The sequence below is a fragment of the Podarcis raffonei genome, chromosome 4, assembly GCF_027172205.1.
Source record: "Podarcis raffonei isolate rPodRaf1 chromosome 4, rPodRaf1.pri, whole genome shotgun sequence".
Classification (NCBI taxonomy): Eukaryota; Metazoa; Chordata; class Lepidosauria; order Squamata; family Lacertidae; genus Podarcis; species Podarcis raffonei.
The window spans coordinates 10,871,368-10,895,065 of NC_070605.1; the positions used below are offsets into that span (position 1 = coordinate 10,871,368).

Here is a 23,698-nt window from a genome sequence, read left to right on the forward strand (position 1 = left end):
GTTCTGGGAGAAATGCGGGGACAGATATAGCTTAAAGGGATAAAAGGGGAAGAGTCTAGTGATGAAGACTTGTTGACTTATTTCTTTTCATCTCCCCCCACACCCCACCACCACCCCAGCAACCCTCAATTAGAGCATTTTTATCACATAGTGTTATAGATATCTCCGCCCCCCCCTAAAAAACCCCACACACGTACAGTGTTTAGCATGAAGTAGGTGTTGTTGTTTAGTCGTGTCCGAGTCTTCGTGGCCCCCTGGACCAGAGCACGCCAGGCACTCCTGTCTTCCACTGCCTCCCACAGTTTGGTCAGACTCATGCTGGTAGCTTCGAGAACAGTGTCCAACCATCTCGTCCTCTGTCGCCCCCTTCTCCTTGTGCCCTCCATCTTTCCCAACATCAGGGTCTTTTCCAGGGAGTCTTCTCTTCTCATGAGGTGGCCAAAGTATTGGAGCCTCAGCTTCAGGATCTGTCCTTCCAGTGAGCACTCAGGGCTGATTTCCTTAAGAATGGATTGGTTTGATCTTCTTGCAGTCCATGGGACTCTCAAGAGTCTCCTCCAGCACCATAATTCAAAAGCATCTATTCTTCAGCGATCAGCCTTCTTTATGGTCCAGCTCTCACTTCCATACGTCACTACTGGGAAAACCATAGCTTTGACTATACGGACCTTTGTTGGCAAGGTGATGTCTCTGCTTTTTAAGATGCTGTCTAGGCTTAAAGTAGGTACCACTTTGCAAATTGGGAGCCGAGGCTCAAAGAGAAGAACCTGGCTTCCTGGTGATCTGTGGCTGGGGGGTGAATTAAGTCGTCGCCGTCCCCCCAGATCACATTTCCCCTCTCCTGTACCCCTAAGAGTAAATTATTCCCTGCCTTCTGGAAACAAGAGAGCCTGCCCCAGTTGCACAAGGTGTATAAAATCTTATAAATGTAAAACTGCTTTCTTTTTAAAAAAACAACAACCATTTGCAGATAGGAGCTGTTGGAACTTACTGGAAATTTATTCTTTAGGCGGGAGGCAGAAACTGAAGCCTGCTGCTATAAAAACCAATATTTCTATGCATCTGAGAATCCTTCTGCCAGTGAATCTGGATTTTTATTTATTCATTCATCCATTCCCTTGTGGCTGTGTTTGTTTGTTTGTTTGTTTCCTTATGGCCGTAGCTCAATCCTCAACTTCTTCAGGTAGAGCTGGCACCCCCTTTCTCACTGACACCTTTGCAGAGTTGCTGCTGCTGCTGCCAGTCCGTGCAGACATTTCTGAGCTAGATGGGTCTGGCTTGGCGTGAGGCGGCTTCTTAGGTTCTTAATCTTTGAGACATATTCCCCACTGCCCTGGCCGCAGGTGTTCAGTCGCTCAAAGCTTTTGATAATCCCATTGAAGAAACTGGAATATGAGCCCCTTCTCAGTTGGAGAAACAGAAAATAGCATGTATATTCCGCTCTTATGTTTTTTTCAAAATATCAGAAGCAAAGATCTTTTGCGGTCCCGCGAGGCCTCAGTGGTGGTTTGTTTTTTTTTCCAGCAAGGCTTCCCTGCGCGTGAGCAGGGGCCAAATGGAAGCAGATCCTTGCCGCTCTGGTTCCTGTTAGGTTGTGACAAAGTCGTTGCCCCCTTTTTGTGCAGAATGGGTCGAAGGGAAGTAAAGAAAAAGAGTGGAACAGAGCCCCAGCTCTCCTGCCTCCCCCCTTTTTAAAAATTATAATTTTAAACGCAGGAGGCTGCCTTGTCGTAGAATTGTAGTGTCAGAACTGCTCTTACCACCAGAAGGTTCTTCCTGATGTTGAGTCGGAATCTCCTTTCTTGTAATCTGAATCCACGGGTCTGGGTTCGAGTCCTGCCGTCCGCAGCAGCAGAAAACAAGCTCACTCCATCCTTCATCTATTTGAAGATGGCTATCGTATCACCTCTCAGTTTCCTCTTATCTGGGCCAAACCTACCCAGCTCCCTCGACCGTTCCTCATCAGGCTTGGTTTCCAGACCCGTGATCATCTTGGTCTTTGACTTTCCAGCTTGCCAACATCATTCTTAACAGTGGTGTGCGTCCAGTTAACTAGGGGGACTAAGCTAGGTCCCTAAATGTTCCCGGCAAATTAGAGTATGAAAGTATTAAAGCCTGCCGCCTGGGAAACTGGGAAGCTTCTGCCTGGCTTAGGGAAGAAGGCACGATGCTCTTGCGTGCAATGGCAGGACATCAAAAATGTCACATGTGCAATGTTGCGCCCCCCCGAAGCAGGACAAGTGGTCAGGGATGATGGGAGTTGTAGTCTCAAAACATCTGGAGGGCTGAGGTTGAGGAAGCCTGAATTAACACATGCAAATTTTACGCCATGGACCTTCATCCCAAGTGCATTTTTGTTTGTTTGTTTGTTTGCAAAGCCCCTAGGGGCGGAGTCTTCCAAGGCCAGGGGGGAGGAGCCTAAAACTTTCTCCTTGCTTTTTGTGTGTGTGCAAAAGTTGTCCTGAATGGGCTTCCGTAGCACCACGTCCTTGGTCGCCTTGTGGTGCCACGAGATGCGACTGCAATATGTGCACCTGGATCTATAGATTCCTTTTCTGGTGCTGTGGCTTTTGGGGGGCCAGGCCATTAGCTCCCTTTGCAGAGTCTGGGCCCTCCTGGATCTATGGCTTTCTGCAGCTCAGCTGCTGATTTCAATTTCTGCCAGTGTCATTGTGAGCTTCCAGATTGCTTTATAAGGAATGGCGTTCGTGAACCGGTGGGTTCTGGGTGCCTTGAAAAGTTCCGCAGTCTTCGGCCAGCCATCGTTTGCTTGCTTGAGAAACAATTAGCCCTTTTGGGAAATAATTGGAATGGAAATGCGCCGTGAAGCTTGGCTCTGCTGACTTCCGTGCTGAGGGTTCATCAGAAGGTGGTTTGCCTCTGGGTCACAATCCTGCCTCAGATAACACAACAATCTATGGCAATTGCATTTTCTTGTTATACAGCCATTGCATTTAAATGCGCCCATCTGCAATGTACCAGCCTGTACTCTCAAAGCTTCCTTCGGAATAACCTTTTTGTGTAAAAAAAAAATTGTAATAAAAGATAAATATATATATATATATATTATTATTTGGAACGCAATTTCCAGCTCGTGATCTTTTTTTATTCTAAGGGTGAGGTTCTCTTTTGACTGTCCCTTGTTCGTTTCAGAATATCGGGGTGCTGCCTTTGCATTTAAAAACGACGCCGGAATTGTGCTGTGGTTGAAAAACAACCGTAGCTATAACAACTACAGTGGTACCTCTGGTTACGTACTTAATTCGTTCTGGAGGTCCGTTCTTAACCTGAAACTGTTCTTAACCTGAAGCACCACTTTAGCTAATGGGGCCTCCTGCTGCTGCCACGCCACTGCAGCGCGATTTCTGTTCTCATCCTGAAGCAAAGTTCTTAACCTGAGGTACTCTTTCTGGGTTAGCGTAGTCTGTAACATGAAGCGTCTGTAACCCGAGGTACCACTGTATAGGTTTTCTTAGTATATCGTAGAGCGGGAAGGGGGGAGATTCACTCGAGGCTGCTGTTCATCCCTGAAAGATGTCCTGTCCAGTCTCTGCTCAAACCTTGGGTAGCAGAGACCCCACCACAACCTTCCAAGAGCCGGTCTCTTCCCCTGTCAATCAACTTTTGCCGCTGGGAAGTTTCTTAACTGAACGCTGCCCTTCCATTCTAACCGTTCTCTCTGGAGGAACGGAAGGCAGATCTGCCCTATTGCTTATGGGGCATCCCGTCAGGCAGGACCGGATTTAGGTTTGATGAGGCCCTCAGCCACTGAAAGTAACAGGGCTCTTTATATGTCTAGCTGTCCTTTGTCAACAACAAATTGTCGCTGTTTTTTGTGTTGAATATATGCTAGATGGTAATTTATGGACCTAATAGGTATCGAAAGCCATTTGCACATAACAGTCCATGCTCAATGTAGGCACCCTATACAGTGGTACCTCGGGTTAAGAACTTAATTCGTTCCAGAGGTCTGTTCTTAACCTGAAACTGTTTTTAACCTGAGGTACCACTTTAGCTAATGGGGCTTCCCGCTGCTGCCATGCGATTTCTGTTCTCATCCTGAAGCAAAGTTCTTAACCCAAGGTACTATTTCTGGGTTAGCGGAGTCTGTAACCTGAAGCATCTGTAACCTGAAGTGTCTCTAACCCGAGGTACCACTGTATATAAAAAAGGTAAAGGACCCCTGACCGTTAGGTCCAGTCGCGAACGACTCTGGGGTCGCGGAGCTCATCTCGCTTTACTGGCCGAGGGAGCCAGCGTTTGTCCACAGACAGTTTTTCCGGTCATGCAGCCAGCATGACTAAGCCGCTTCTGGCTAACCAGAGCAGCGCACAGAAATGCCATTTACCTTCCCGCCGGAGCGGTACCTATTTATCTACTTGCACTTTGACGTGCTTTTGAACTGCTAGGTTGGCAGGAGCAGGGACCGAGCAACAGGAAGAAGAAGAAGAAGAAGAAGAAGAAGAAGAAGAAGAAGAAGAAGAAGAAGAGGAGTTTGGATTTGATATCCCGCCTTTCACTCCCCTTCAGGAGTCTCAAAGCAGCTAACATTCTCCTTTCCCTTCCTCCCCCACAACAAACACTCTGTGAGGTGAGCGGGGCTGAGAGACTTCAAAGAAGTGTGACTGGCCCAAGGTCACCCAGCAGCTGCATGTGGAGGAGCGAACCCGGTTCCCCAGATTACGAGACTACCGCTCTTAACCACTACACCACACTGGCTCTCCCCATGGCGGGGATTAGAACCGCCGACCTTCTGATCGGCAAGCCGTAGGCTCAGTGGTTTAGACCACAGCGCCACCCGCGTCTCCTATATATAGAAATGAGCAAACCAGTGATCTTTGAGGGAGCAGGCTAGCAGGCGGGACCCATTGCTTACATCATAGGAGCCTGCAAAACACAAAACACTGTTGCTGTAGGTAGGTTTTATTTTATTTGTTTTTTATCTTGTATTTTGGAAATGTACATCCAGTGTTTTTTTCCTTTAATTTTTTTGGGGTCCCCAAGAGAGTGGGGCCCTAAGCTATAGCTTGTTTAGCTTATACGTAAATCTGGCACTGACCGCCAGGGTACTTGAAGGAAGCTGTTTTGTCTCCCTTTAACTTTTTTATGCAGGGGTCTGGTAGTCAGGTACCCTGAATACAGAGTTTTGCGATTAGGGGAGGGGGCACAGGGGAAAAATATTTTGCTTGCAAAGCCCTTCTGAGCTCACGTCCACATGGTACCTTTGAAGCATTCCGGCTGTAGCTTCCACCAAAGATTCCTGGGAACTACATTTCTAATGTGAGAATGTCGAGAATTGTATTTTTAAAAAACAACATTTCTTGCATTTTTAAAAATCACAAAGAAAGCATCAATTAAACATTACATCCAACTATTCAAAAATAAAAGTAAAAAATACATAAAAAGGGAAAATATAGAAAGGGAAAAAAGGGGGGAGAAAGCACAAAAAACAACATGTACACAAAATTATTCAAAGGATACAAACAGTAATTTGAAGATCCTATATGCCAGGTTCTCAGAAAGAAATACATTTATAATCTTTCTTTCTTTCTTTCTTTCTTTCTTTCTTTCTTTCTTTCTTTCTTTCTCTTTCTCTTCCGGAAAACTAGTTTCAATCCCTGCTATGTTAGTTGACTTCCCTCGATCTCTCTGCAGCTTCAACACTTCTCTTAAGTAACAAATATTCTGTATTTATTTATTAAAATCAGTTTTTTTCCAGGAATTGTAGTCCTGTGAGGGGTTACCTAACAAGTCTCAGCATTCTGCAATTCCCATTATTATTATTTTTTTTTTTGGGGGGGGGAAGCCTTGACAGGCCCCCTCTCCCTATTGAACTTCTGACACTTCTTGAAGACAGCAGAAGTATTTTTTTATGGCTCCAACTGATTTTACACTTATTGCACACTGCTTAGAGACTACAGTGCTAAGCGGTATGTATTTATTTAAATAAATAGATGTAACGCCCCAGAATCTCTGACCATTGACCATGCTAGCTTGGGGGGTGGGGTGGATGGGATTTGTAGTAGTCCACCAACATCTGGAGGGGCACAGATTTTGCCCCATGCTTGCTCTGCAGTGACATTTGCCCCTGAGGTGCAGGTGTGGTTCACTGGGTTTCTAGGGGTCATGGTCACAACAATCGCCGTGCAAAAAAAAAAAGATCAGCACATTCACTTTAAACTCCCCTTGCAAGTACCTTTAGGAATCTGAGATGACGTTTTGGTGTCTTCCCTGGGACTTTATAGTCCTTTGCTTAAAAATGCCTTAAATTCAGTTTAATTTTAGATACTTTTAAAAGTCTTGTTGTTTTCTTACACCAAAAAAATCATTTTTAAATTTATGTTTGATTTGATTTTTTAGCGATTTGCTCCATTTCACCGTGTTAAGGCTGTCCTTTGACACACAGCTCAAATATTTTTGCATTTAGCGAACGGTTACAAGAGTGCAGAGCTCTGTTTTTAATTGACACTCCCCCCTCTGCCCTGCATCTTTCTACTCCTTTATTAATATATGGCTCTTGGAGGCAGATATCAGCATCAATATTAAACAGATTTCTTCTCCCTATGCCTCTCCCTGGCATTGAGTGGGGCATATTTCATCTGTATTTACAATGCATCAGTAGCTAATGGACTAATGGACCTTTCAGGGGTTACGTTTACAATGCATTTGCCCCCTTTCTCTGACCACAAGAAGCTATTAGCGATTCCACATTTGCTTTTATCTAGATCTTCCTGAGAGAGGGCTGGGAATCTTTCAGCCACTCATTCCTAGTACATCTGGCGCTGCCAAGAAAAGCCTTTTTATCCTGTCCTTCGGCCGAAAAAGATTCTTGGAGTCATTTGCAGTTCAGTAACAAGCAAGGCCATCTCTGCCACTCAGGCATAGGTAAAGGTAAAGGGACCCCTGACCATTAGGTCCAGTCGTGGCCAACTCTGGGGTTGCAGCGCACATCTCGCTTTATTGGCCGAGGGAGCCAGCATACAGCTTCCAGGTCATGTGGCCAGCATGACTAAGTTGTTTCTGGCGAACCAGAGCAGCACACGGAAATGCCGTTTACCTTCCCGCCGGAGTGGTACCTATTTATCTACTTGCACTTTGACGTGCTTTCGAACTGCTGGGTTGGCAGGAGCTGGGACCAAGCAACGGAAGCAAACCCCGTCACAGGGATTCGAACCGCGACCTTCTGATCTGCAAGTCCTAGGCTCTGTGGTTTAACCCACAGCGCCACCCGCGTCCCATGCCACTCAGGCATACAATCTTACAAAAGGGGAAATGAATGCGGAAGAAAGAGGGAAACAATAAAACTTGGGTTCTTGGAGTGACTCATGGTCCAGTAACAAACAAGACCATCACTGCCCCTCAGGCTCACAATCTTAAAAAAAAAAAAAAAAGGCACGACACAAAAGGAAAAAAGAATGAGGAGGGAAGAGGAAAACAAGGAAACTTGGGCACTTTGTTCTTGATGCGGCGAAGATTCTTACAATAAAAGTCTTGACAGACCCCAACAAAGTTGTCGACTGCTGCAGTAACCTTATTTGGTGCAATGCAGCTGGAATTTATTGATCTTTGCCCTTCTGGCTGGAATCTGACACCCCCCCCCCATAGCGGTTCCAGCATTTGTCAGGGGATATGCCTGGAACATTTTCCAAGGCCCAAGCAATAGGGATGTGTGCTAAGTCCGTACCTGTATTCATTGTATACATACGATTGTGTATCACCTGACCCGTCTACTGCAATTATTAAGTTTGCAGATGACACCACCATAATGGATTTAATAACAGGTGGAGACAAATCAGCGTACAGAGGGGAGCTCCAAAAAATATCTACATGGTGCCTAGGGAACAGCTTGTACCTTAATATCAGCAAGACAAAGGAGATGGTGTTGGACTTTCGGAGGAAGAGAGGAGAACTAGCCCCGCTGTACATTGGGGAGGGCTATGTGGAGAGAATCTCTTCCTTTAAATTCCTAGGAGTTTATCTCAGTGAAGACCTTACTTGGAAAATCAGTACAACCCAGGTGGTTAAGAAATCCCAACAAAGACTCCATCTCCTCAGAGTATTGCAGAAGAACAATGTCAATCAACATTTGATGATCTCCTTCTACCGGTCCACAATAGAAAGTGTCCTTTCCTACTGCATCACGGTGTGGTACGCTGGTTTGACATCATCTGATAGGAAGTGCCTACAGAGGGTGGTGAATACAGCACAAGATATTATGGGCTGTCCCGTGAATCCGCTGGATGAAATAGCGGAAGAACGTTGCCTCAGGAGAGTGAGAAAAATTCTCAGGGATGATTCACACCCTGGCCGGCACTTTCTTGATCTCCTGCCCTCAGGTAGAAGATATAGAAGCATGATTAGCCACACCAACAGGGTAAAGAACAGCTTCTATCCGTGGGCTGTTAGGCTGCTGAATGAAAAGATAACAACAGGGCAACTGACTTTCGGGTTTGGTGGGTGTGCGTCAATAAACGAGGGGAATTAAGACTAAGAGAGCTGAGTAGGGGGGGTGCTTGTGTAATCTCACTGTATACAAGTTGTACAAGTGGCAATAAAGTATTTCAATTCAATTTCAATACTGCTTGGTTGTTTTCCCCCCCAATGCAATGCCTTTCGCTAGCCCAAGGCATCTTGCAAAAACAATGCAAAATTGACCCTGCTGGAAAGAGAGACCAAGTTATCAAGCAGAGCCAGGCAGGTGGAAGAGATCAAAAGTGTCACAAAAAAATTGGTTCCTGAGAAATGTAAAAGGTCTCTGACCTACTGTGAAATGCTTTCTTGGAGCGTGGGATCCAGTGGATTCCCTGGGGTTTGGAATTCCATCATGCAGCTGCAGCAACAGGCAAAGACTGTTCACTAAATCTGACCAGCTGCACCTCAGATGATGGTGGTATAGAATCATAGAATAGGGAAATCATACAGCTGAAAGGGGTCTTGAGGGTCATCTAGCCCAACCCGCTTCAATGCAGGAATTTCAGCTAAAGCATCCATGACAGATGGCTACCCAACCTCTGCTTAGAAAGCCTTGGGGTCCCTTCAAACTCTACAATTCTATGATCTGATTGGATAAGGCAGGGTTAAGGTGGTTCATGAAGTTTATGGTCCTATTCGCCGGGCTGGTGTGGAGGACTCCCTGATCCTGAATGAGGTAACTGTAGCCCTGAGGGACCAGGTGCACAGCCTGGGAGCAGTGGCATAGAGTGGGGGGGACAGGGGGGCCGGGCGCACCGGGCGCAACATCTGGGGGGGACGCGCTCGCACTCGCAGCTCTCTGCCTCTACCTGGCTCACTCGGGTTAGGGGGTGCAAATTACTTGCCTTGCCCCGGGTGCTGACAACCCACGCTACGCCACTGCCTGGGAGTCATTCTGGACTCACAGCTGTCCATGGAGGCGCAGGTCAATTCTGTATCCAGGGCAGCTGTCTACCAGCTCCATCTGGTACGCAGGCTGAGACCCTGCCTGACCACAGACTGTCTCGCCAGAGTGGTGCATGCTCTAGTTATCTCTTGCTTGGACTACTGCCGTACGCTCTCCGTGGGGCTACCTTTGAAGGTGACCCGGAAAATACAACTAATCCAGAATGCGGCAGCTAGACTGGTGACTGGGAGCGGCCACCAAGACCACATAACACCAGTCCTGAAAGATCTTCATTGGCTCCCAGTACGTTTCTGAGCACAATTCAAAGTGTTGGTGCTGACATTTAAACCCCTAAACAACCTCAGTCCTGTATACCTGAAGGAGCGTCTCCACCCCCATCATTCTGCCCAGACACGGAGGTCCAGCTCCGAAGGCCTTCTGGCGGTTCCCTCCCTGCGAGAAGTGAGGTTACAGGGAACCAGGCAGAGGGCCTTCTCGGTAGTGATGCCTGCCCTGTGGAACGCCCTCCCAGCAGATGTCAAGGCAATAAACAACTACCAAACTTTTAAAAGACAATTGTAGGCGGCCCTGTTTAGGGAAGTTTTTAATGTTTGATGTTTTATTGTGTTTTTAATATTCTGTTGGGAGCCGCCCAGAGTGGCTGGGGAAACCCAGCCAGATGGGCGGGGTATTAATAATAATAATAATAATAATAATAATAATAATAATAAGCCATATACTTTTTAGAAACAGGTATACTTACCCCCCCTTTTATTTCTGACATTCAGAGGTGACTATCAATGCTTCTGTAGCACCACCAGCAAATCCTAAGCTTTGCAGGAACAAGGAAACACAAATCTTTAGGAAAAACAGTAAAGGCTTGGTGTGTTCAATGTCTACAGAATGCCGGCTGATGATGGGGATGGAATGGAGTACGCTGAGAAGGAGCACTCATGTTATCGCAGTTCCCCATTGTTTTGAAGATGTTCCCTAAGAATTGTATCCTTTGCCAGGCAGCCTCCAAATGGAGCTTTCTGGAGCCACCTGCAGGCAGAAAATAAGTATGGGATGTTAAAAAAACACACCGGTGATTGATAGGATTAACGTAGAATGATTTGCTAATGGGCAAGGAAGAATGCCCCCTTAAATATCACACATTGGAAAGAAGATAAAGTCCCTGTCCAGAGAGAATGGCAGATCAAGTTGATGGATTATGCTGAAATGGCTAAAATGGCCAGAAGAGTCAGAAATCAGGAAGACCAACATTTTAATAAGGAATGGGGGAAATTTTATAACTTATCTTAAAAACCATTGTAAACAGTTAAAATCATTAGTAGGGTTGGAATAACACTTGTACAGTGGTACCTCAGGTTACATACGCTTCAGGTTACATACGCTTCAGGTTACACACTCCGCTAACCCAGAAATAGTGCTTCAGGTTAAGAACTTTGCTTCAGGATGAGAACAGAAATCGGGCTCCGGCTGCGCGGTAGCAGCAGGAGGCCCCATTAGCTAAAGTGGTGCTTCAGGTTAAGAACAGTTTCAGGTTAAGAACGGACCTCCGGAACAAATTAAGTACTTAACCTGAGGTACCACTGTAGTTTAATGGTGAATTTTGGACACAATGGAGAGGTAAAAGATTTGGATATAAAACATGCAGGAGGAAATGATTAACATCTGGACCCACAAAGGGGAGGATGGAAGTCCAGAAGATTCTTCGGAATCTTGTTTTTAATGTTGTATGTTGGATATGTGATTGTAAAATTTTAATCTAAAAAACAAAATAAGTAAATTTATGTGGTAAATATTCCACATTCCCTCACACATTCTATATTAACTGCCTTCTCTGTGCAAGGTTCCGGCTCCCATTAATGGGATTTATTTTGGAAATCGCAGCATACTAATAGAATTCCCTCTTGCCCTTGTAATTTAGGGAGCGCATGTGGTGTAGTGGTTAGAGGAGGCATAGGCAAACTCGGCCCTCCAGATGTTTTGGGACTACAGCTCCCATCATCCCTGACCGCTGGTCCTGTTAGCTAGGGATGATGGGAGATGTAGTCCCAAAACATCTGGAGGGCCGAGTTTGCCTATGCCTGGGTTAGAGGGTTGGATTAGAACCTTTTTAGGCCGGGGTTCAAATCTCCACTCAGACACCATGCGCCAGTCAGGCTGCCTCTCGACCTAATGTACCTTGAAAGGTTGTTGTTGTGGGGAATTAAGTGAGGAGGAGGAAGAACCACATCTGCCACCTCGAGCTCTTCAGAGAAGAAGGCAGAATGTTAATGCAATAAATAAACAACTAATAATAATAGTAATAAAAATAATTTATTATTTATACCCTGCCCATCTGGCTGGGTTTCCCCAGCCACTGTGGCGGCTTCCAACAAAATGTTAAAATACAATAGTCCGTCAAACATTAAAAGCTTCTCTAAACAGGTGTGACAGCAGTCACGAAATTCAAAGATGCCCGCTTCTTGGGAGAAAAGCAATGACAAACCTAGACAGCATCTTAAAAAGCCGAGACATCACCTTGCTGACAAAGGTCCATATAGTTAAAGCTACGGTTTTCCCAGTAGTGATGTATGGAAGGGAGGGCTGGACCATAAAGAAGGCTGATCGCTGAAGAATTGATGCTTTTGAATTATGGTGCTGGAGGAGATAGAGTCCCATGGACTGCAAGAAGATCAAACCTCTCCATTCTGAAGGAAATCAGCCCTGAGTGCTCACTGGATGGACAGATCCTGAAGCTGAGGCTCCAATACTTTGGTCACCTCATGAGAAGTGAAGACTCCCTGGAAAAGACCCTGATGTAGGGAAAGATTGAGGGCACAAGGAGAAAGGGACGACAGGGGACGAGATGTTTGGACAGTGTTCTCGAAGCTACGAACATGAGTTTGACCAAACTGCGGGAGGCAGTAGAAGACAGGAGTGCCTGGCGTGCTCTGGTCCATGGGGTCACGAAGAGTCGGACATGACTGAACGACTAAACAACAACAAAACAGGGGTGCCTCCAGATGCCTTCTAAAAGTCAGACAGTTGTTTTTCTCTTTGACATCTGGCAGGAGGGTGTTCCACAGGGTGGGTGCCACTACCGAGAAGGCCCTCTGCCTGGTTCCCTGTAGCTTTGCTTCTCACAGAGAGGTAACCGCCAGAAGGCCCTCGGCGCTGGACCTCAGTGTCAGGGCAGAACGATGAGGTTGGAGACGCTCCTTCAGTTAAACGTACCCCACTGTAGTGATATAATGTACTTTAATTCTTAAAAAAATGCTGGCAAACTCTACCCGACGGCGTAGATACCTAACATGTCTCTTTCCTTCTCCCCGACACAGGTAATCCCAGATTGGAAGGAGCAGGAGTGGTCCACTGAGAAGCCGGAGAACTATGCCGGCATCTTCCACTTCCAGTTCTGGCGGTTTGGCGACTGGGTGGACGTGGTGATTGACGACCGCCTGCCCACGCTGCACAACCAGCTCATCTACTGCCACTCCAACTCCAAGAATGAGCTGTGGTGCGCGCTGGTGGAAAAAGCCTACGCCAAGTGAGTGAGGCAGCGTGGCCTAGTGGTTAGAGTAGCTGGGCTATGACCTGGGAGTCCAGGGTTGAAATCCCCAATCGCCCATCGCGAAGCTTTCCGCCTAGGGAAATGACTCTACCTGAAGTCGCGGGCTGCTGCGAGTCAATGTAGGCATCACTGTGTTAGATGGACCAGAGGTCTGACTTGGCAGCTACCTGTTATGTTCCTCTGGTTGTGAAAAACAGGCAGCATTGGTTCACAGGGGACTGGTCAAAATTCTCCCTATTTTGAGGGTCAAGGGGCTTATTGGGACATTGGCGTTAGTAACTCCCCCCCCCCCCGCACTCCCCTACCAGCCATCTTTTCTTAAAAAAAGGTTGTTTGGCTATTTCTTTTCTGGATGACCTGGCCAGCGGCCATCATGTTTCTCTGTAATACCTCAATTCCTGTCTCGGCACCCAGACCATCATGCCCTGACAGTGTGTCGCCCTGGATACACCGCTGACAAAAATTAAAAAGATGTGAACTCCTATTTCCCTCTTGTTAACAAAGTCACTTCAATGACGCAGAAAGAAAATAAATCCGGAGGATAACGCTTGGCTGAGGAAACTGAACAAATCAATATACGGTATAATTTGAAGAGAACCAAACAGAGGTTTTTGTCTGTTGTTGTTCAGGCCTTGTACATAGACAGGAAGACATTCAGTCAGACGTACAGAGGAAAACCTCCCTCAGAACGATGCAGCCAATCTGAATGCTGCTCTGCCTGGCTATTAAGCATTGCCATCGCCTCCCTCTTGGTTCCCTGAGAATAGAATTAACCCTAAAGTTACGTGCAGAACGATCTCTGCTGCTGAACTTGCAACACCTCTTGCTTCTAAGCATTTAAACGCAACAGCTGTGTTTGCTATTAGAGGGCGTGATATGTGGCATAGTGGTCTAAACCACTGAGCCTCTTGGGCTTGCTGATCAGAAGGTCGGCGGTTCGAATCCCAGCAATGGAGTGAGCTCACATTGTTCTGTCCCAGCTCCTGCCAACCCAGCAGTTTGAAAGCAGGCCAGTGCAAGTAGATAAATAGGTACCACTGCAGCGGGAAGGTAAACGGCATTTCCGTGCTCTCTGGTTTCTGTCACGGTGTCCCGTTGTGCCAGAAGTGGTTTAGTCATGCTGGCCACATCACCTAGAAACCTGTCTGTGGACAAACGCCAGCTCCCTCAGCCTGAAAGCGAGATGAGCGCTGCAACCCCATAGTCGCCTTTGACTGGACTTAACCATCCAGGCGTCCTTTAACTTTTACCATTATGTGGCATAGTCTTGAGCTTATCTCATGGGTAGGCAAACTAAGGCCCGGGAGCCGGATGCGGCCCAATCGCCTTCTCAATCCGGCCCACCGATGGTCCGGGAATCAGCGTGTTTTTACATGAGTAGAGTGTGTCCTATTACAGTGGTACCTCGGGTTACAGACGCTTCAGGTTACAGACGCTTCAGGTTACAGACTCCGCTAACCCAGAAATACCCCGGGTTAAGAACTTTGCTTCAGGATGAGAACAGAAATCGTGATCCGGCGGCGTGGCAGCAGCAGGAGGCCCCATTAGCTAAAGTGGTACTTCAGGTTAAGAACAGTTTCAGGTTAAGAACGGACCTCCGGAACGAATTAAGTACTTAACCTGAGGTACCACTGTACTTAAAATGCATCTCTGGGTTATTTGTGGGGCCTGCCTGGTGTTTTTACATGAGTAGAATGTGTGCTTTTATTTAAAATGCATCCCTGGGTTATTTGTGGGGCACAGGAATTTCTTCATATATTTTTTTTCAAAATATAGTCCGGCCCCCCACAAGGTCTGAGGGACAGTGGACCGGCCCCCTGCTGAAAAAGTTTGCTGACCCCTGGCTTACGCCATGCCACTCCACAAACAGGAGGGCATAATCTTTGTCGTGCCCCATGTTCTTATGCTCTTCTTCCCCACTGCATAGACTCTCAGGATGCTACGAGGCCCTAGACGGAGGCAACACGGCTGACGCTTTGGTGGACTTCACCGGCGGCGTTTCCGAACCCATCGACCTGCTGGAAGGCGACTACGCGAACGACGAAGCCAAACGCAACGTCCTCTTTGAGCGGGTGTTGAAGGTCTACAACCGGGGCGGTCTCATCAGCTGTTCCATAAAAGTAAGGAGCCGGCAGTTCTTGTTGGCGTAACCGCAGGAGGGTGGGCCTGGCCGTCTCCTGAATCTTAAGTGGTTCCCAAGATCTGGCGCAAGATGTAAGCATTGGCTTAATCCATTAGGATTGGTGTCCACGGAATTGTAGAGTTGAATGGGACCACAGCGGCCGTCTAGTCCAACCCCCTGCAATGCAGGAATATTCCACCCAACCTGGGACTCGAATCCGCAACCCTGAGATTAATAGGATACAATAACCTATTAAACATTAAAAGCTTCCTTAAACAGGGCTGCCTTCAGATGTCTTCTAAAAGTCTGGTAGTAGCGTGTTGCGAAAGTAAAACAAAACGTAAAGACCACCAACGAAAAAACCCTTTAAATATATTAGAGGCAGGGGACTGGTGAAGTCTTTAACAGGCACCAGAAGACAGAATGCTATTTATTCCCCTTTCAAGAAGTGTGTTCTGTTTTTGGTGCCACCACTGATCAGGCCCTGTTCTTCTGCCTCACTTATTCTGGCGCTGAGGTGCTTGCTGAAATAATTCGTTGCCGAGCCTCGAGTGGAGGCTCACAGCTTTTTTCATCCTGGCTCCTTCACCTCCCCTCACCCTTTGCCAGTTTCCCTTGGGCAGATGTTTCTAAGCGCACTGTTTAATTCTTGTGCTTCCTTTGTCCCCTCGGCAAGGCCACCTCCGCGGCCGACATGGAAGCCCGGCTGGACTGCGGCCTGGTCAAAGGGCACGCCTACGCCGTGACGGACGTGAGGAGAGTCCGCCTGGGCCATGGCCTGCTATCCTACTTCAAGTCCGAAAAGCTCGATATGATCAGGCTGAGGAACCCCTGGGGGGAGAAAGAGTGGAACGGACCCTGGAGTGACACGTGAGTATGTCTGGGAGGAAAGCCCACCAGAAACGGGCGCCACCTTGTCTAAATGCCTTTGGCCATGTTTCTACTGATGGGACAAACCAGTTCAGATGGCAGCATGCTGTTCTTCCATACAAAAATAAAATAAAAATTGACTTCCCCGCACATAGAAGACTAGCCTGTCAGGGAAGAAAAGATGCTGGGCTGTTTTTTTCTCTCCCTGGCATTTACTTTGCTGTGTGAAAGGAGAGAGAGAGAGGCATCCCATCATATTATATTTTTAATTGTGGTCTCACTGACCCCCTGGAAGCATGTTGTGGACTGCTGGTGGCTCCCAGACTCCAACTTCATTGTTCCTCAGACAGATTGTATAAATATTGTAGATATAAGCTGGTTCCACGCCTACCGCCCCCCAAGCACTGTTTCCTTGAAATCGATAAAAGAATACCATATTTTTCCGTGTATAAGATGACCCCCCATGTATAAGACACCCCCTATTTTTTGAGCCCAAAATTAAGAAATAAATTTATTTATATATTTCACTGCAACATTCCGTGTATATGACGACCCCCAATTTTAAACTTAAAAAATTGGGGGGAAATCTAGTCTTATACACAGAAAAATACAGCAATATGTATGAGAAAAACAACCCATAACTACTTACTTACTTAAATTTGTATATTGCCCTTCATCCGAAGATCTTAGGGCAGTTCACTGCATAAATGCACCAAATAAAAAGGCCAAATGCATAACAAAAACCAAACCAAACCCCATACTCCCCCCAAAAAAACATTTAAAAGGACAATGAATGTTAAAAATGATGGTAATTGCAGTCAGACAGGTTATAGCGAGTAATTGGAAAAATGCGGAAGAGCTAGGCGTGAACCAACGGAGGGAAAAATAGAAAAATATTATAATCTTAGAATATCTAACTGTGAAGATACATAAAATGAAAGGGTTTAAGGTCAGTGAGAAGGAGGAGGATTGGTTTGAGAAGATACTGAATTATTTGGGCAGGTTTGAACAATTTGGGGCAATTAAAATGTTGAAAGTTAAATAAACCTTGTGGAGGGAGGAGTGTTAAGGTATATAGAATTGTACATGTGGTTGATTTGAATATGTTATTATTGATTACCGTATTTTTTGCTCTATAGGACACACTTTTTCCCCTCCAAAAATGGAGGGGATGTGTGTGCGTACTATGGAGCGAATGCAGGCTCCTTGGCTTCAGCGATAGCAACGCGTAGCCTCCGAAGCGCAGAGGGAGCGCTCCCCCCACGCTCCGGAGGCTTTGCGTTGCTTTTGCTGATGCCGCCTGAAGCCCCTGGAGCACGGGGGGTTCCCGCTGCGCTCCAAAGGCTTGCGGATAGCTGCCTGAAGCCTGGAGAGCGAGAGGGGTCAGTGCACACCGATTGCTCTTGCTCTCCAGGCTTCGCTTCCCTGGAGAAGCACTGCACAGTTTTCCCTCTCTGCGCAGCGCCCCTTCAGCCAAGCGGGAGGAGAAATGGAAGGGGCTCCGTTTTTCCTGCCACTTTGCTGAAGGGGCGCTGAGCAGAGAGGGGGAGAATTCCCCCCCCCCCGTTCTCCCCCTCCTATGGTCCGGTGCGTCCTATAGAGCGAAAAATACGGTATGTATAATCATTGTATCAGCCGCCTGGGGGGGTTTCACTGTTTGTGTTTTGGTTGTTTGTGTAAAAAATAAAAATGTAAAAGAAAAGAAAAAGGACAATGAATGTTAATCAGCCACAGGGCTGGTTGACAAGAAACATTTTCACCTGGTACCTAAAGATGTGTCATGTAACCACAGTTAATATGATTTCTGCATTTCCCCTCATGTCGTCCCCGCAGCTCAGAGGAATGGCAGAAAGTCAGCAATAGCGAGAGAGAGAAACTGGGAATGACTGTTCAAGACGATGGGGAATTTTGGTGAGTTAACGTTGTGCGTATGAAGCAAAAGCAGATAATTATTTATCTCTCTCATCATAGCCCAGTGCGACTATTGGGTCTTTTCCTCAGTACAAAAGCTGCCAATCCCAGATTTAAGTTTGTTACGGGGGTGCTGGGTTTTGACCTGGGATTGGCGCAGAAACGGGCAATGGAAATGACTTTTTAATTTTTAATTCCCCCCCCCCCAAAGATCTTTATTGAAACTTAACATATACAGTGGTACCTCGCAAGACGAATGCCTCGCAAGACGAAAAACTCGCAAGACGAAAGAGTTTTTCGTTTTTTTAGTTGCTTCGCAAGACGAATTTCCCTATGGGCTTGCTTCGCAAGACGAAAACGTCTTGCAAGTTTGTTTCCTTTTTCTTAAAACCGTTAATAACCGTGCTTCGCAAGACAAAAAATTCGCAAGACGAAAAAACTCGCAGAATGAATTAATTTCGTCTTGCGAGGCACCACTGTATACATAATAAGCAAAATCCCCAATGATTCCCTCACATAAAATATAATATCTAAATTACAACAGCTACATAATTATACACTTAATTATAAAACCCACCACCCACACTCCACTTCCCTCCACAGCAATTTGACTTCTTCATATTGCTTCCTACCTTTTCCCCTTGCATTCTATAATAAATTATTTTTGTTAAATTCTGGTTTTTCCTTCTTTATTGGTTTTGCTATTGCTTACATTTTTTTATTCTAAGCCTATTAGCATGTCGTTTTTAGAACAATATTTTGACATATAATCTTCGAAATACTTCCACTCCATTCTTAAAAAGTTAAGAAGTTAAAAAGTCAGGGCTTTTTAGTTTAGGTGTTGGGGGGGAAGGATGATTAAAGGGAGATGTGATGGAACTGTAAAAAAATGATGTACATTGTCGAGAAAGTGGATAGAGGGAGGTTTGCCTCTCTCACAAAAAAGGACAGCGTGGAGCAGTGGTTAACCAGTGGCTAACCAGATGCCTATAAAAAGCTTACCTGAGTGCAGGAGGACTCTGTGATTTCCAGCAACGGGTACAGTGGTACCTTGCTTCTCAAACTTAATCTGCTCCGGAAGTCTGTTCCAAAACCAAAGCGTTCCAAAACCAAGGCACGCTTTCCCATAGAAAGTAATGCAAAACGGATCAATCCATTTCAGACTTTTAAAAACAACCCCTAAAACAGCAATTTCACATGAATTTTGCTATCTAACTAGACCATTGATCCATAAAAGGAAAGCAACAATCAATGTACTGTAGTATAAAATAAATAAGACAGTACTGTAGATGATAAAAATTAAAATTCAATATTTTTCATACCTGCACTGATGATAGTTGTTGTTTGGCTTTTATCCATTTCCGCAGTCACACATTCAATCAATCAGTAGCTGAACTGGGTTCCACGCAGTCACAAAAACAAATTAACCGGAAAAAACTCAAAAAGAAAAAACGCAAAATAAATAGCAAAAACAGAAGCACCAAACTTAATCCGTTCCAGAAGTCTGTTTGACTTCCGAAAAGTTCAAAAACCAAGGCGCAGCTTCTGATTGGTGCAGGTGCCCCGGAAACAATAGCCAACAGCCGCATCAGACGTTCGGCTTCCGAAAAAGGTTTGAAAACTGGAACACTTACTTCCGGGTTTTCGGCGTTTGGGAACCAAGGCGTTTGGGAACCAAGGCGTTTGGGAACCAAGGTACCACTGTATACAGAAGCATTGCTTCCTTCAGCTGTGGAAGCAGTGCAGAGCCATTGTGGCTTCTAGCCATCAATAGCCACTTCGCAGGTCACAAAATCATACAATTGTAGAGTTAGAGGGAACTACAAGGGTCATCTAGTCCAACCCCCTACAATGCAGGAATCTTTTGCCCATCCTGGGGCTCGAACCCACAACCTTGAGATGAAGAGTCTCATGCTATAGCAATCGTCCTCAGATAGCGTTTCTGGGTCATATTCAGCTAGCTGAAGTATCTTAAAGGTGGCGCCACACCAGAAGAAAGGGGTACGAGGCCTGTTCAACCTGGCCAGGCTTTGAGTCGAGATTCGAACTCTTTACTTACTTATTATTGATTGAATTTATATACCACCCTATACCCGGGGGTCTCAGGGTGGTCACGGAATAAAATCAAGATATAAAGCCACAAAATACCTAATGAAAATAAAAACAACAACCCAATAGCTCCCTCCCTCAAAAAAACAAAAAACACCCACATTTTGAAAGGGCATGTCAATCAAATCAACCAAAGGCCTGGTTTAAAAGGAACATTTTTGCCTGGCGCCTGAAGGCGTATAATGGAGGCGCCAGGTGAACTTCACTGGGGAGAGCATTCCACAGACGGGGAGCCACTGCAGAGAAGGCCCCGTTCTCACATTGCCACCCTCGGAAGATGATTTCAGGGTTCAGGTAGGTTCGTATGGAAGGAAGCAGTGCTTGAGGTATTGCGGTCCTGAGTCGAGATTCGAACTCTTCCCCACCGCAGGATGACGTTTGAAGACTTCTGCAGGTACTTCACCGACATCATCAAGTGCCGCCTCATCAACACGTCGTACCTGAGCATCCATAAGACCTGGGAGGAGGTGGTCTTGCGGGGGGCCTGGACGAAGCACGAAGACCCCTTGAAGAACCGCTGCGGGGGCTGCGTTAACAACAGGGACACCTTCCTGCAGAACCCACAGGTGAGGCAGCAGCGAGCGGCAGGTGAGGGGGGGAACAAGGTGTTCCCAAGGGGGCAATGCGTGTCTCTGCCACTGAGACCACCTTCCGCTGTCTGCAACTGGACTCGAAAACCTGGGAAAGCTGGCAAAGGGCAAAGAAGGCGACAGGTTTCTCCGCAGCTCACATTGGTATGTAAAATAATAATAATAATAATAATAATAATAATAATAATAATAATAATAATAATTTATACCCTGCCCATCTGGCTTGGTTTCCCCAGCCACTCTGGGCAGCTTCCAACAAAACACTAAAATACAATAACCTATTAAACATTCAAAGCTTCCCTAAACAGGCTGCCTTCAGATGTCTTCTAAAAGTCTGGTAGCTGTTGTTCTCTTTGACATCTGGTGGGAGGGCGTTCCACAGGGCGGGTGCCACCACCGAGAAGGCCCTCTGCCTGGTCCCCTGAAACTTGGCTTCTCGCAGGGAGGGAACCGCCAGAAGGCCCTTGGGGGTGGACCTCAGTGTCCGGGCAGAACGATGGGGGTGGAGACGCTCCTTCAGGTATACTGGACCGAGGCCGTTTAGGGCTTTCAAGGTCAGCACCAACACTTTGAATTGTGCTCGGAAACGTACTGGGAGCCAATGTAGGTCTTTCAAGACCGGTGTTATATGGTCTCAGCGGCCGCTCCCAGTCACCAGTCTAGCTGCTGCATTCTGGATTAGTTGTAGTTTCTGGGTCACCTTCAAAGGTAGCCCCACGTAGAGTGCATTGCAGTAGTCCAAGCGAGAGATAACCAGAGCATGCACCACTCTGGCGAGACAGTCTGTGGGCAGGTAGGGTCTCAGCCTGCGTACCAGATGGAGCTGATAAACAGCTGCCCTGGACACAGATTTGACCTGCACCTCCATGGACAGCTGTGAGTCCAAAATGACTCCCAGGCTGTGCACCTGGTCCTTCAGGGGCACAGTTACCCCATTCAGGACCAGGGAGTCCTCCACACACACACCCGCCTCATGTCCCCCCAAAACAGTACTTCTGTCTTGTCAGGATTCAACCTCAATCTGTATAGATTAAGTTTGTAGAGGAAAAAAATAACCGTATTGAGAACATTAAGGATGAGATATATAAGATGCAATGTAAACAAGAACTGTAAGACTAAGAGATGATGAGTAGTGGGAGAGGGAAGTCACGTGGGTATATTATTATGTAGTATTCTATAGTTTTATTTTATTTTATAATTCTAGTTGTTTTAACCTGCTGGTCACCAATTCTGGTCTCCCTGCTTTAATTCTGGCTTGCTTTTATATTGATTGTATCTTGCTTTAATAATTTTGTATTTTAGCTATTTTTAAACCTCTGGTCTATGACTGTAATAAACTGATTGATTGAAGGGTGCTGAGAGTAGTTTGGAAATCCCCTATTCCCATCGCAGAGCTACAGTTCCCAGTATCCCTTTGGAAGGGCGGATTGGCTGTGAAACTACCCTAGGAATCGCAAATCTGGGAGAGAAACAGGAGTCTTCTAACAGCTCTCATCTTATTATAAAGTTCAGGCATAGGCAAACTCGGCCCTCCAGATGTTTTGGGACTACAATTCCCATCATCCCTGTTAGCTAGGGATGATGGGAGTTGTAGTCCCAAAACATCTGGAGGGCCGAGTTTGCCTATGCTTGGGACTGAGAGACTGGGGCCAGCTTAAGCAAGGAACGTGAGAACGTAGGAATTTGCCGTATACAGAATCAGACCATTGGCGCATCTAGCTCTGAGTTACCGTATTTTTTGCTCGATAGGACGCACCAGACCATAGGAGGGGGAGAACAGAGGAAAAATTTTTTTTCTTTTTCTCTCCCTCTAAAACAAGGTGCATTCAAGGTGCATTCACCCGAGCTTCAGATCCCTGAAGCCTTTGGAGCGCAGCACCCCACTGCCCTGCAGAGGCTTTGTGCGCAGCCATCCCCAAGCTAGAAGAGTGAGATGGAGCCCTCCGTCTCACTGTTCTGGCTTGGGAACAGCCTTCCTTTGCACGCAGCCGTCCCCAAGCTAGAACAGCGAGGCGGAGCGCTCTGCAGTTCTCCGTCTCCCTGTTCTGGCTTTGGGCTTAGCCTCGCAGCCTGCATTCGCTCTATAGGACGCACACACATTTCCCCTTAATTTTTGGAGGGGAAAAAGTGCGTCCTATAGAGCGAAAAATACGGTACCCACACAGGCTGGCAGCAGCTCTCTCCAGGGTTTCAGGCCCGAGATCTATGCCAGCCATGCCTAGAGATCCCAGGGATTGAACCTGTCACCTTCTGCATGCCAAGCGACTGCTCTGCCACTGAGCTACAACCCTTTTCCGGAGCTCAGGCCGGGTAGAGACGGGGAAATGGCCTTAAACCTCCGTCGAACCGGGAATTCCCAGATTTGTAGCTCAACCTCTTAGCCAAGAAAGCCCACCAGAGAAGGGTGGGCGCTAGAGATCCTGGCTTGGAGGTTGCCAACCAAGTGCCCCCCCCAATTAAACCCGTCTCATTTTCCATTGCTTTCCTTTTCCTGCCCAGTACGTTTTTGACGTGAAGAAAACAGAAGACGAAGTGCTCATGTGCATCCAACAGAAGCCCAAACAGACCAATCGGAAGGAGGGAAAGGGAGAGAATTTGGCGATCGGATTCGACATCTATAAGGTCAGGAGTGTGTGTTTGTGTGAACCGCTGGCCTGTTTCTGATTCTTCCTTCTCCCCGTTAGTAAAAAAAAAAAAGAACATCAAAAAGATGGGTTTATTTTACATTGGATATTCTTAGACTGAAATAATTGTTACAGTGTACATAATAAAAGAAATCTACGATAATTATATAAATATGTATTATTATTATTATTATTATTATTATTATTATTATTATTATTATTATTATTATTACCCTGCCCATCTGGCTGGGTTTCCCCAGCCACTCTGGGCGGCTTCCAACAAAAAATTAAAATACAATAGTCTATTAAACATTAAAAGCTTCCCTAAACAGGGCTGCCTTCAGATGTCTTCTAGAAGTCTGGTAGTTGTTTTTCTCTTTGACTTCAGGTGGAAGGGCGTTCCATATTACAGTGGTACCTCGGGTTACATACGCTTCAGGTTACAGACTCCGCTAACCCAGAAATAGTACCTTAGGTTAAGAACTTTGCTTCAGGATGAGAACAGAAATCGTGCTCCGGTGGTGCGCGGCAGTAGGAGGCCCCATTAGCTAA

General features: G+C 46.3%; 1 protein-coding gene across 1 annotated transcript in view; it reads left to right on the top strand.

Moving 5' to 3' along the window:
- The window catches only part of CAPN5 (calpain 5), a 77,260-nt gene that overhangs the window by 47,955 nt on the left and 5,607 nt on the right, over positions 1–23,698 (top strand). Inside the window, exons 4-9 of the mRNA XM_053385440.1 lie at positions 12,688–12,896; positions 14,848–15,040; positions 15,719–15,912; positions 17,746–17,823; positions 20,303–20,498; positions 23,022–23,144. Of these exons, the coding sequence (XP_053241415.1) occupies positions 12,688–12,896; positions 14,848–15,040; positions 15,719–15,912; positions 17,746–17,823; positions 20,303–20,498; positions 23,022–23,144 (993 nt within the window). The remainder of the gene's footprint in view (positions 1–12,687; positions 12,897–14,847; positions 15,041–15,718; positions 15,913–17,745; positions 17,824–20,302; positions 20,499–23,021; positions 23,145–23,698) is intronic.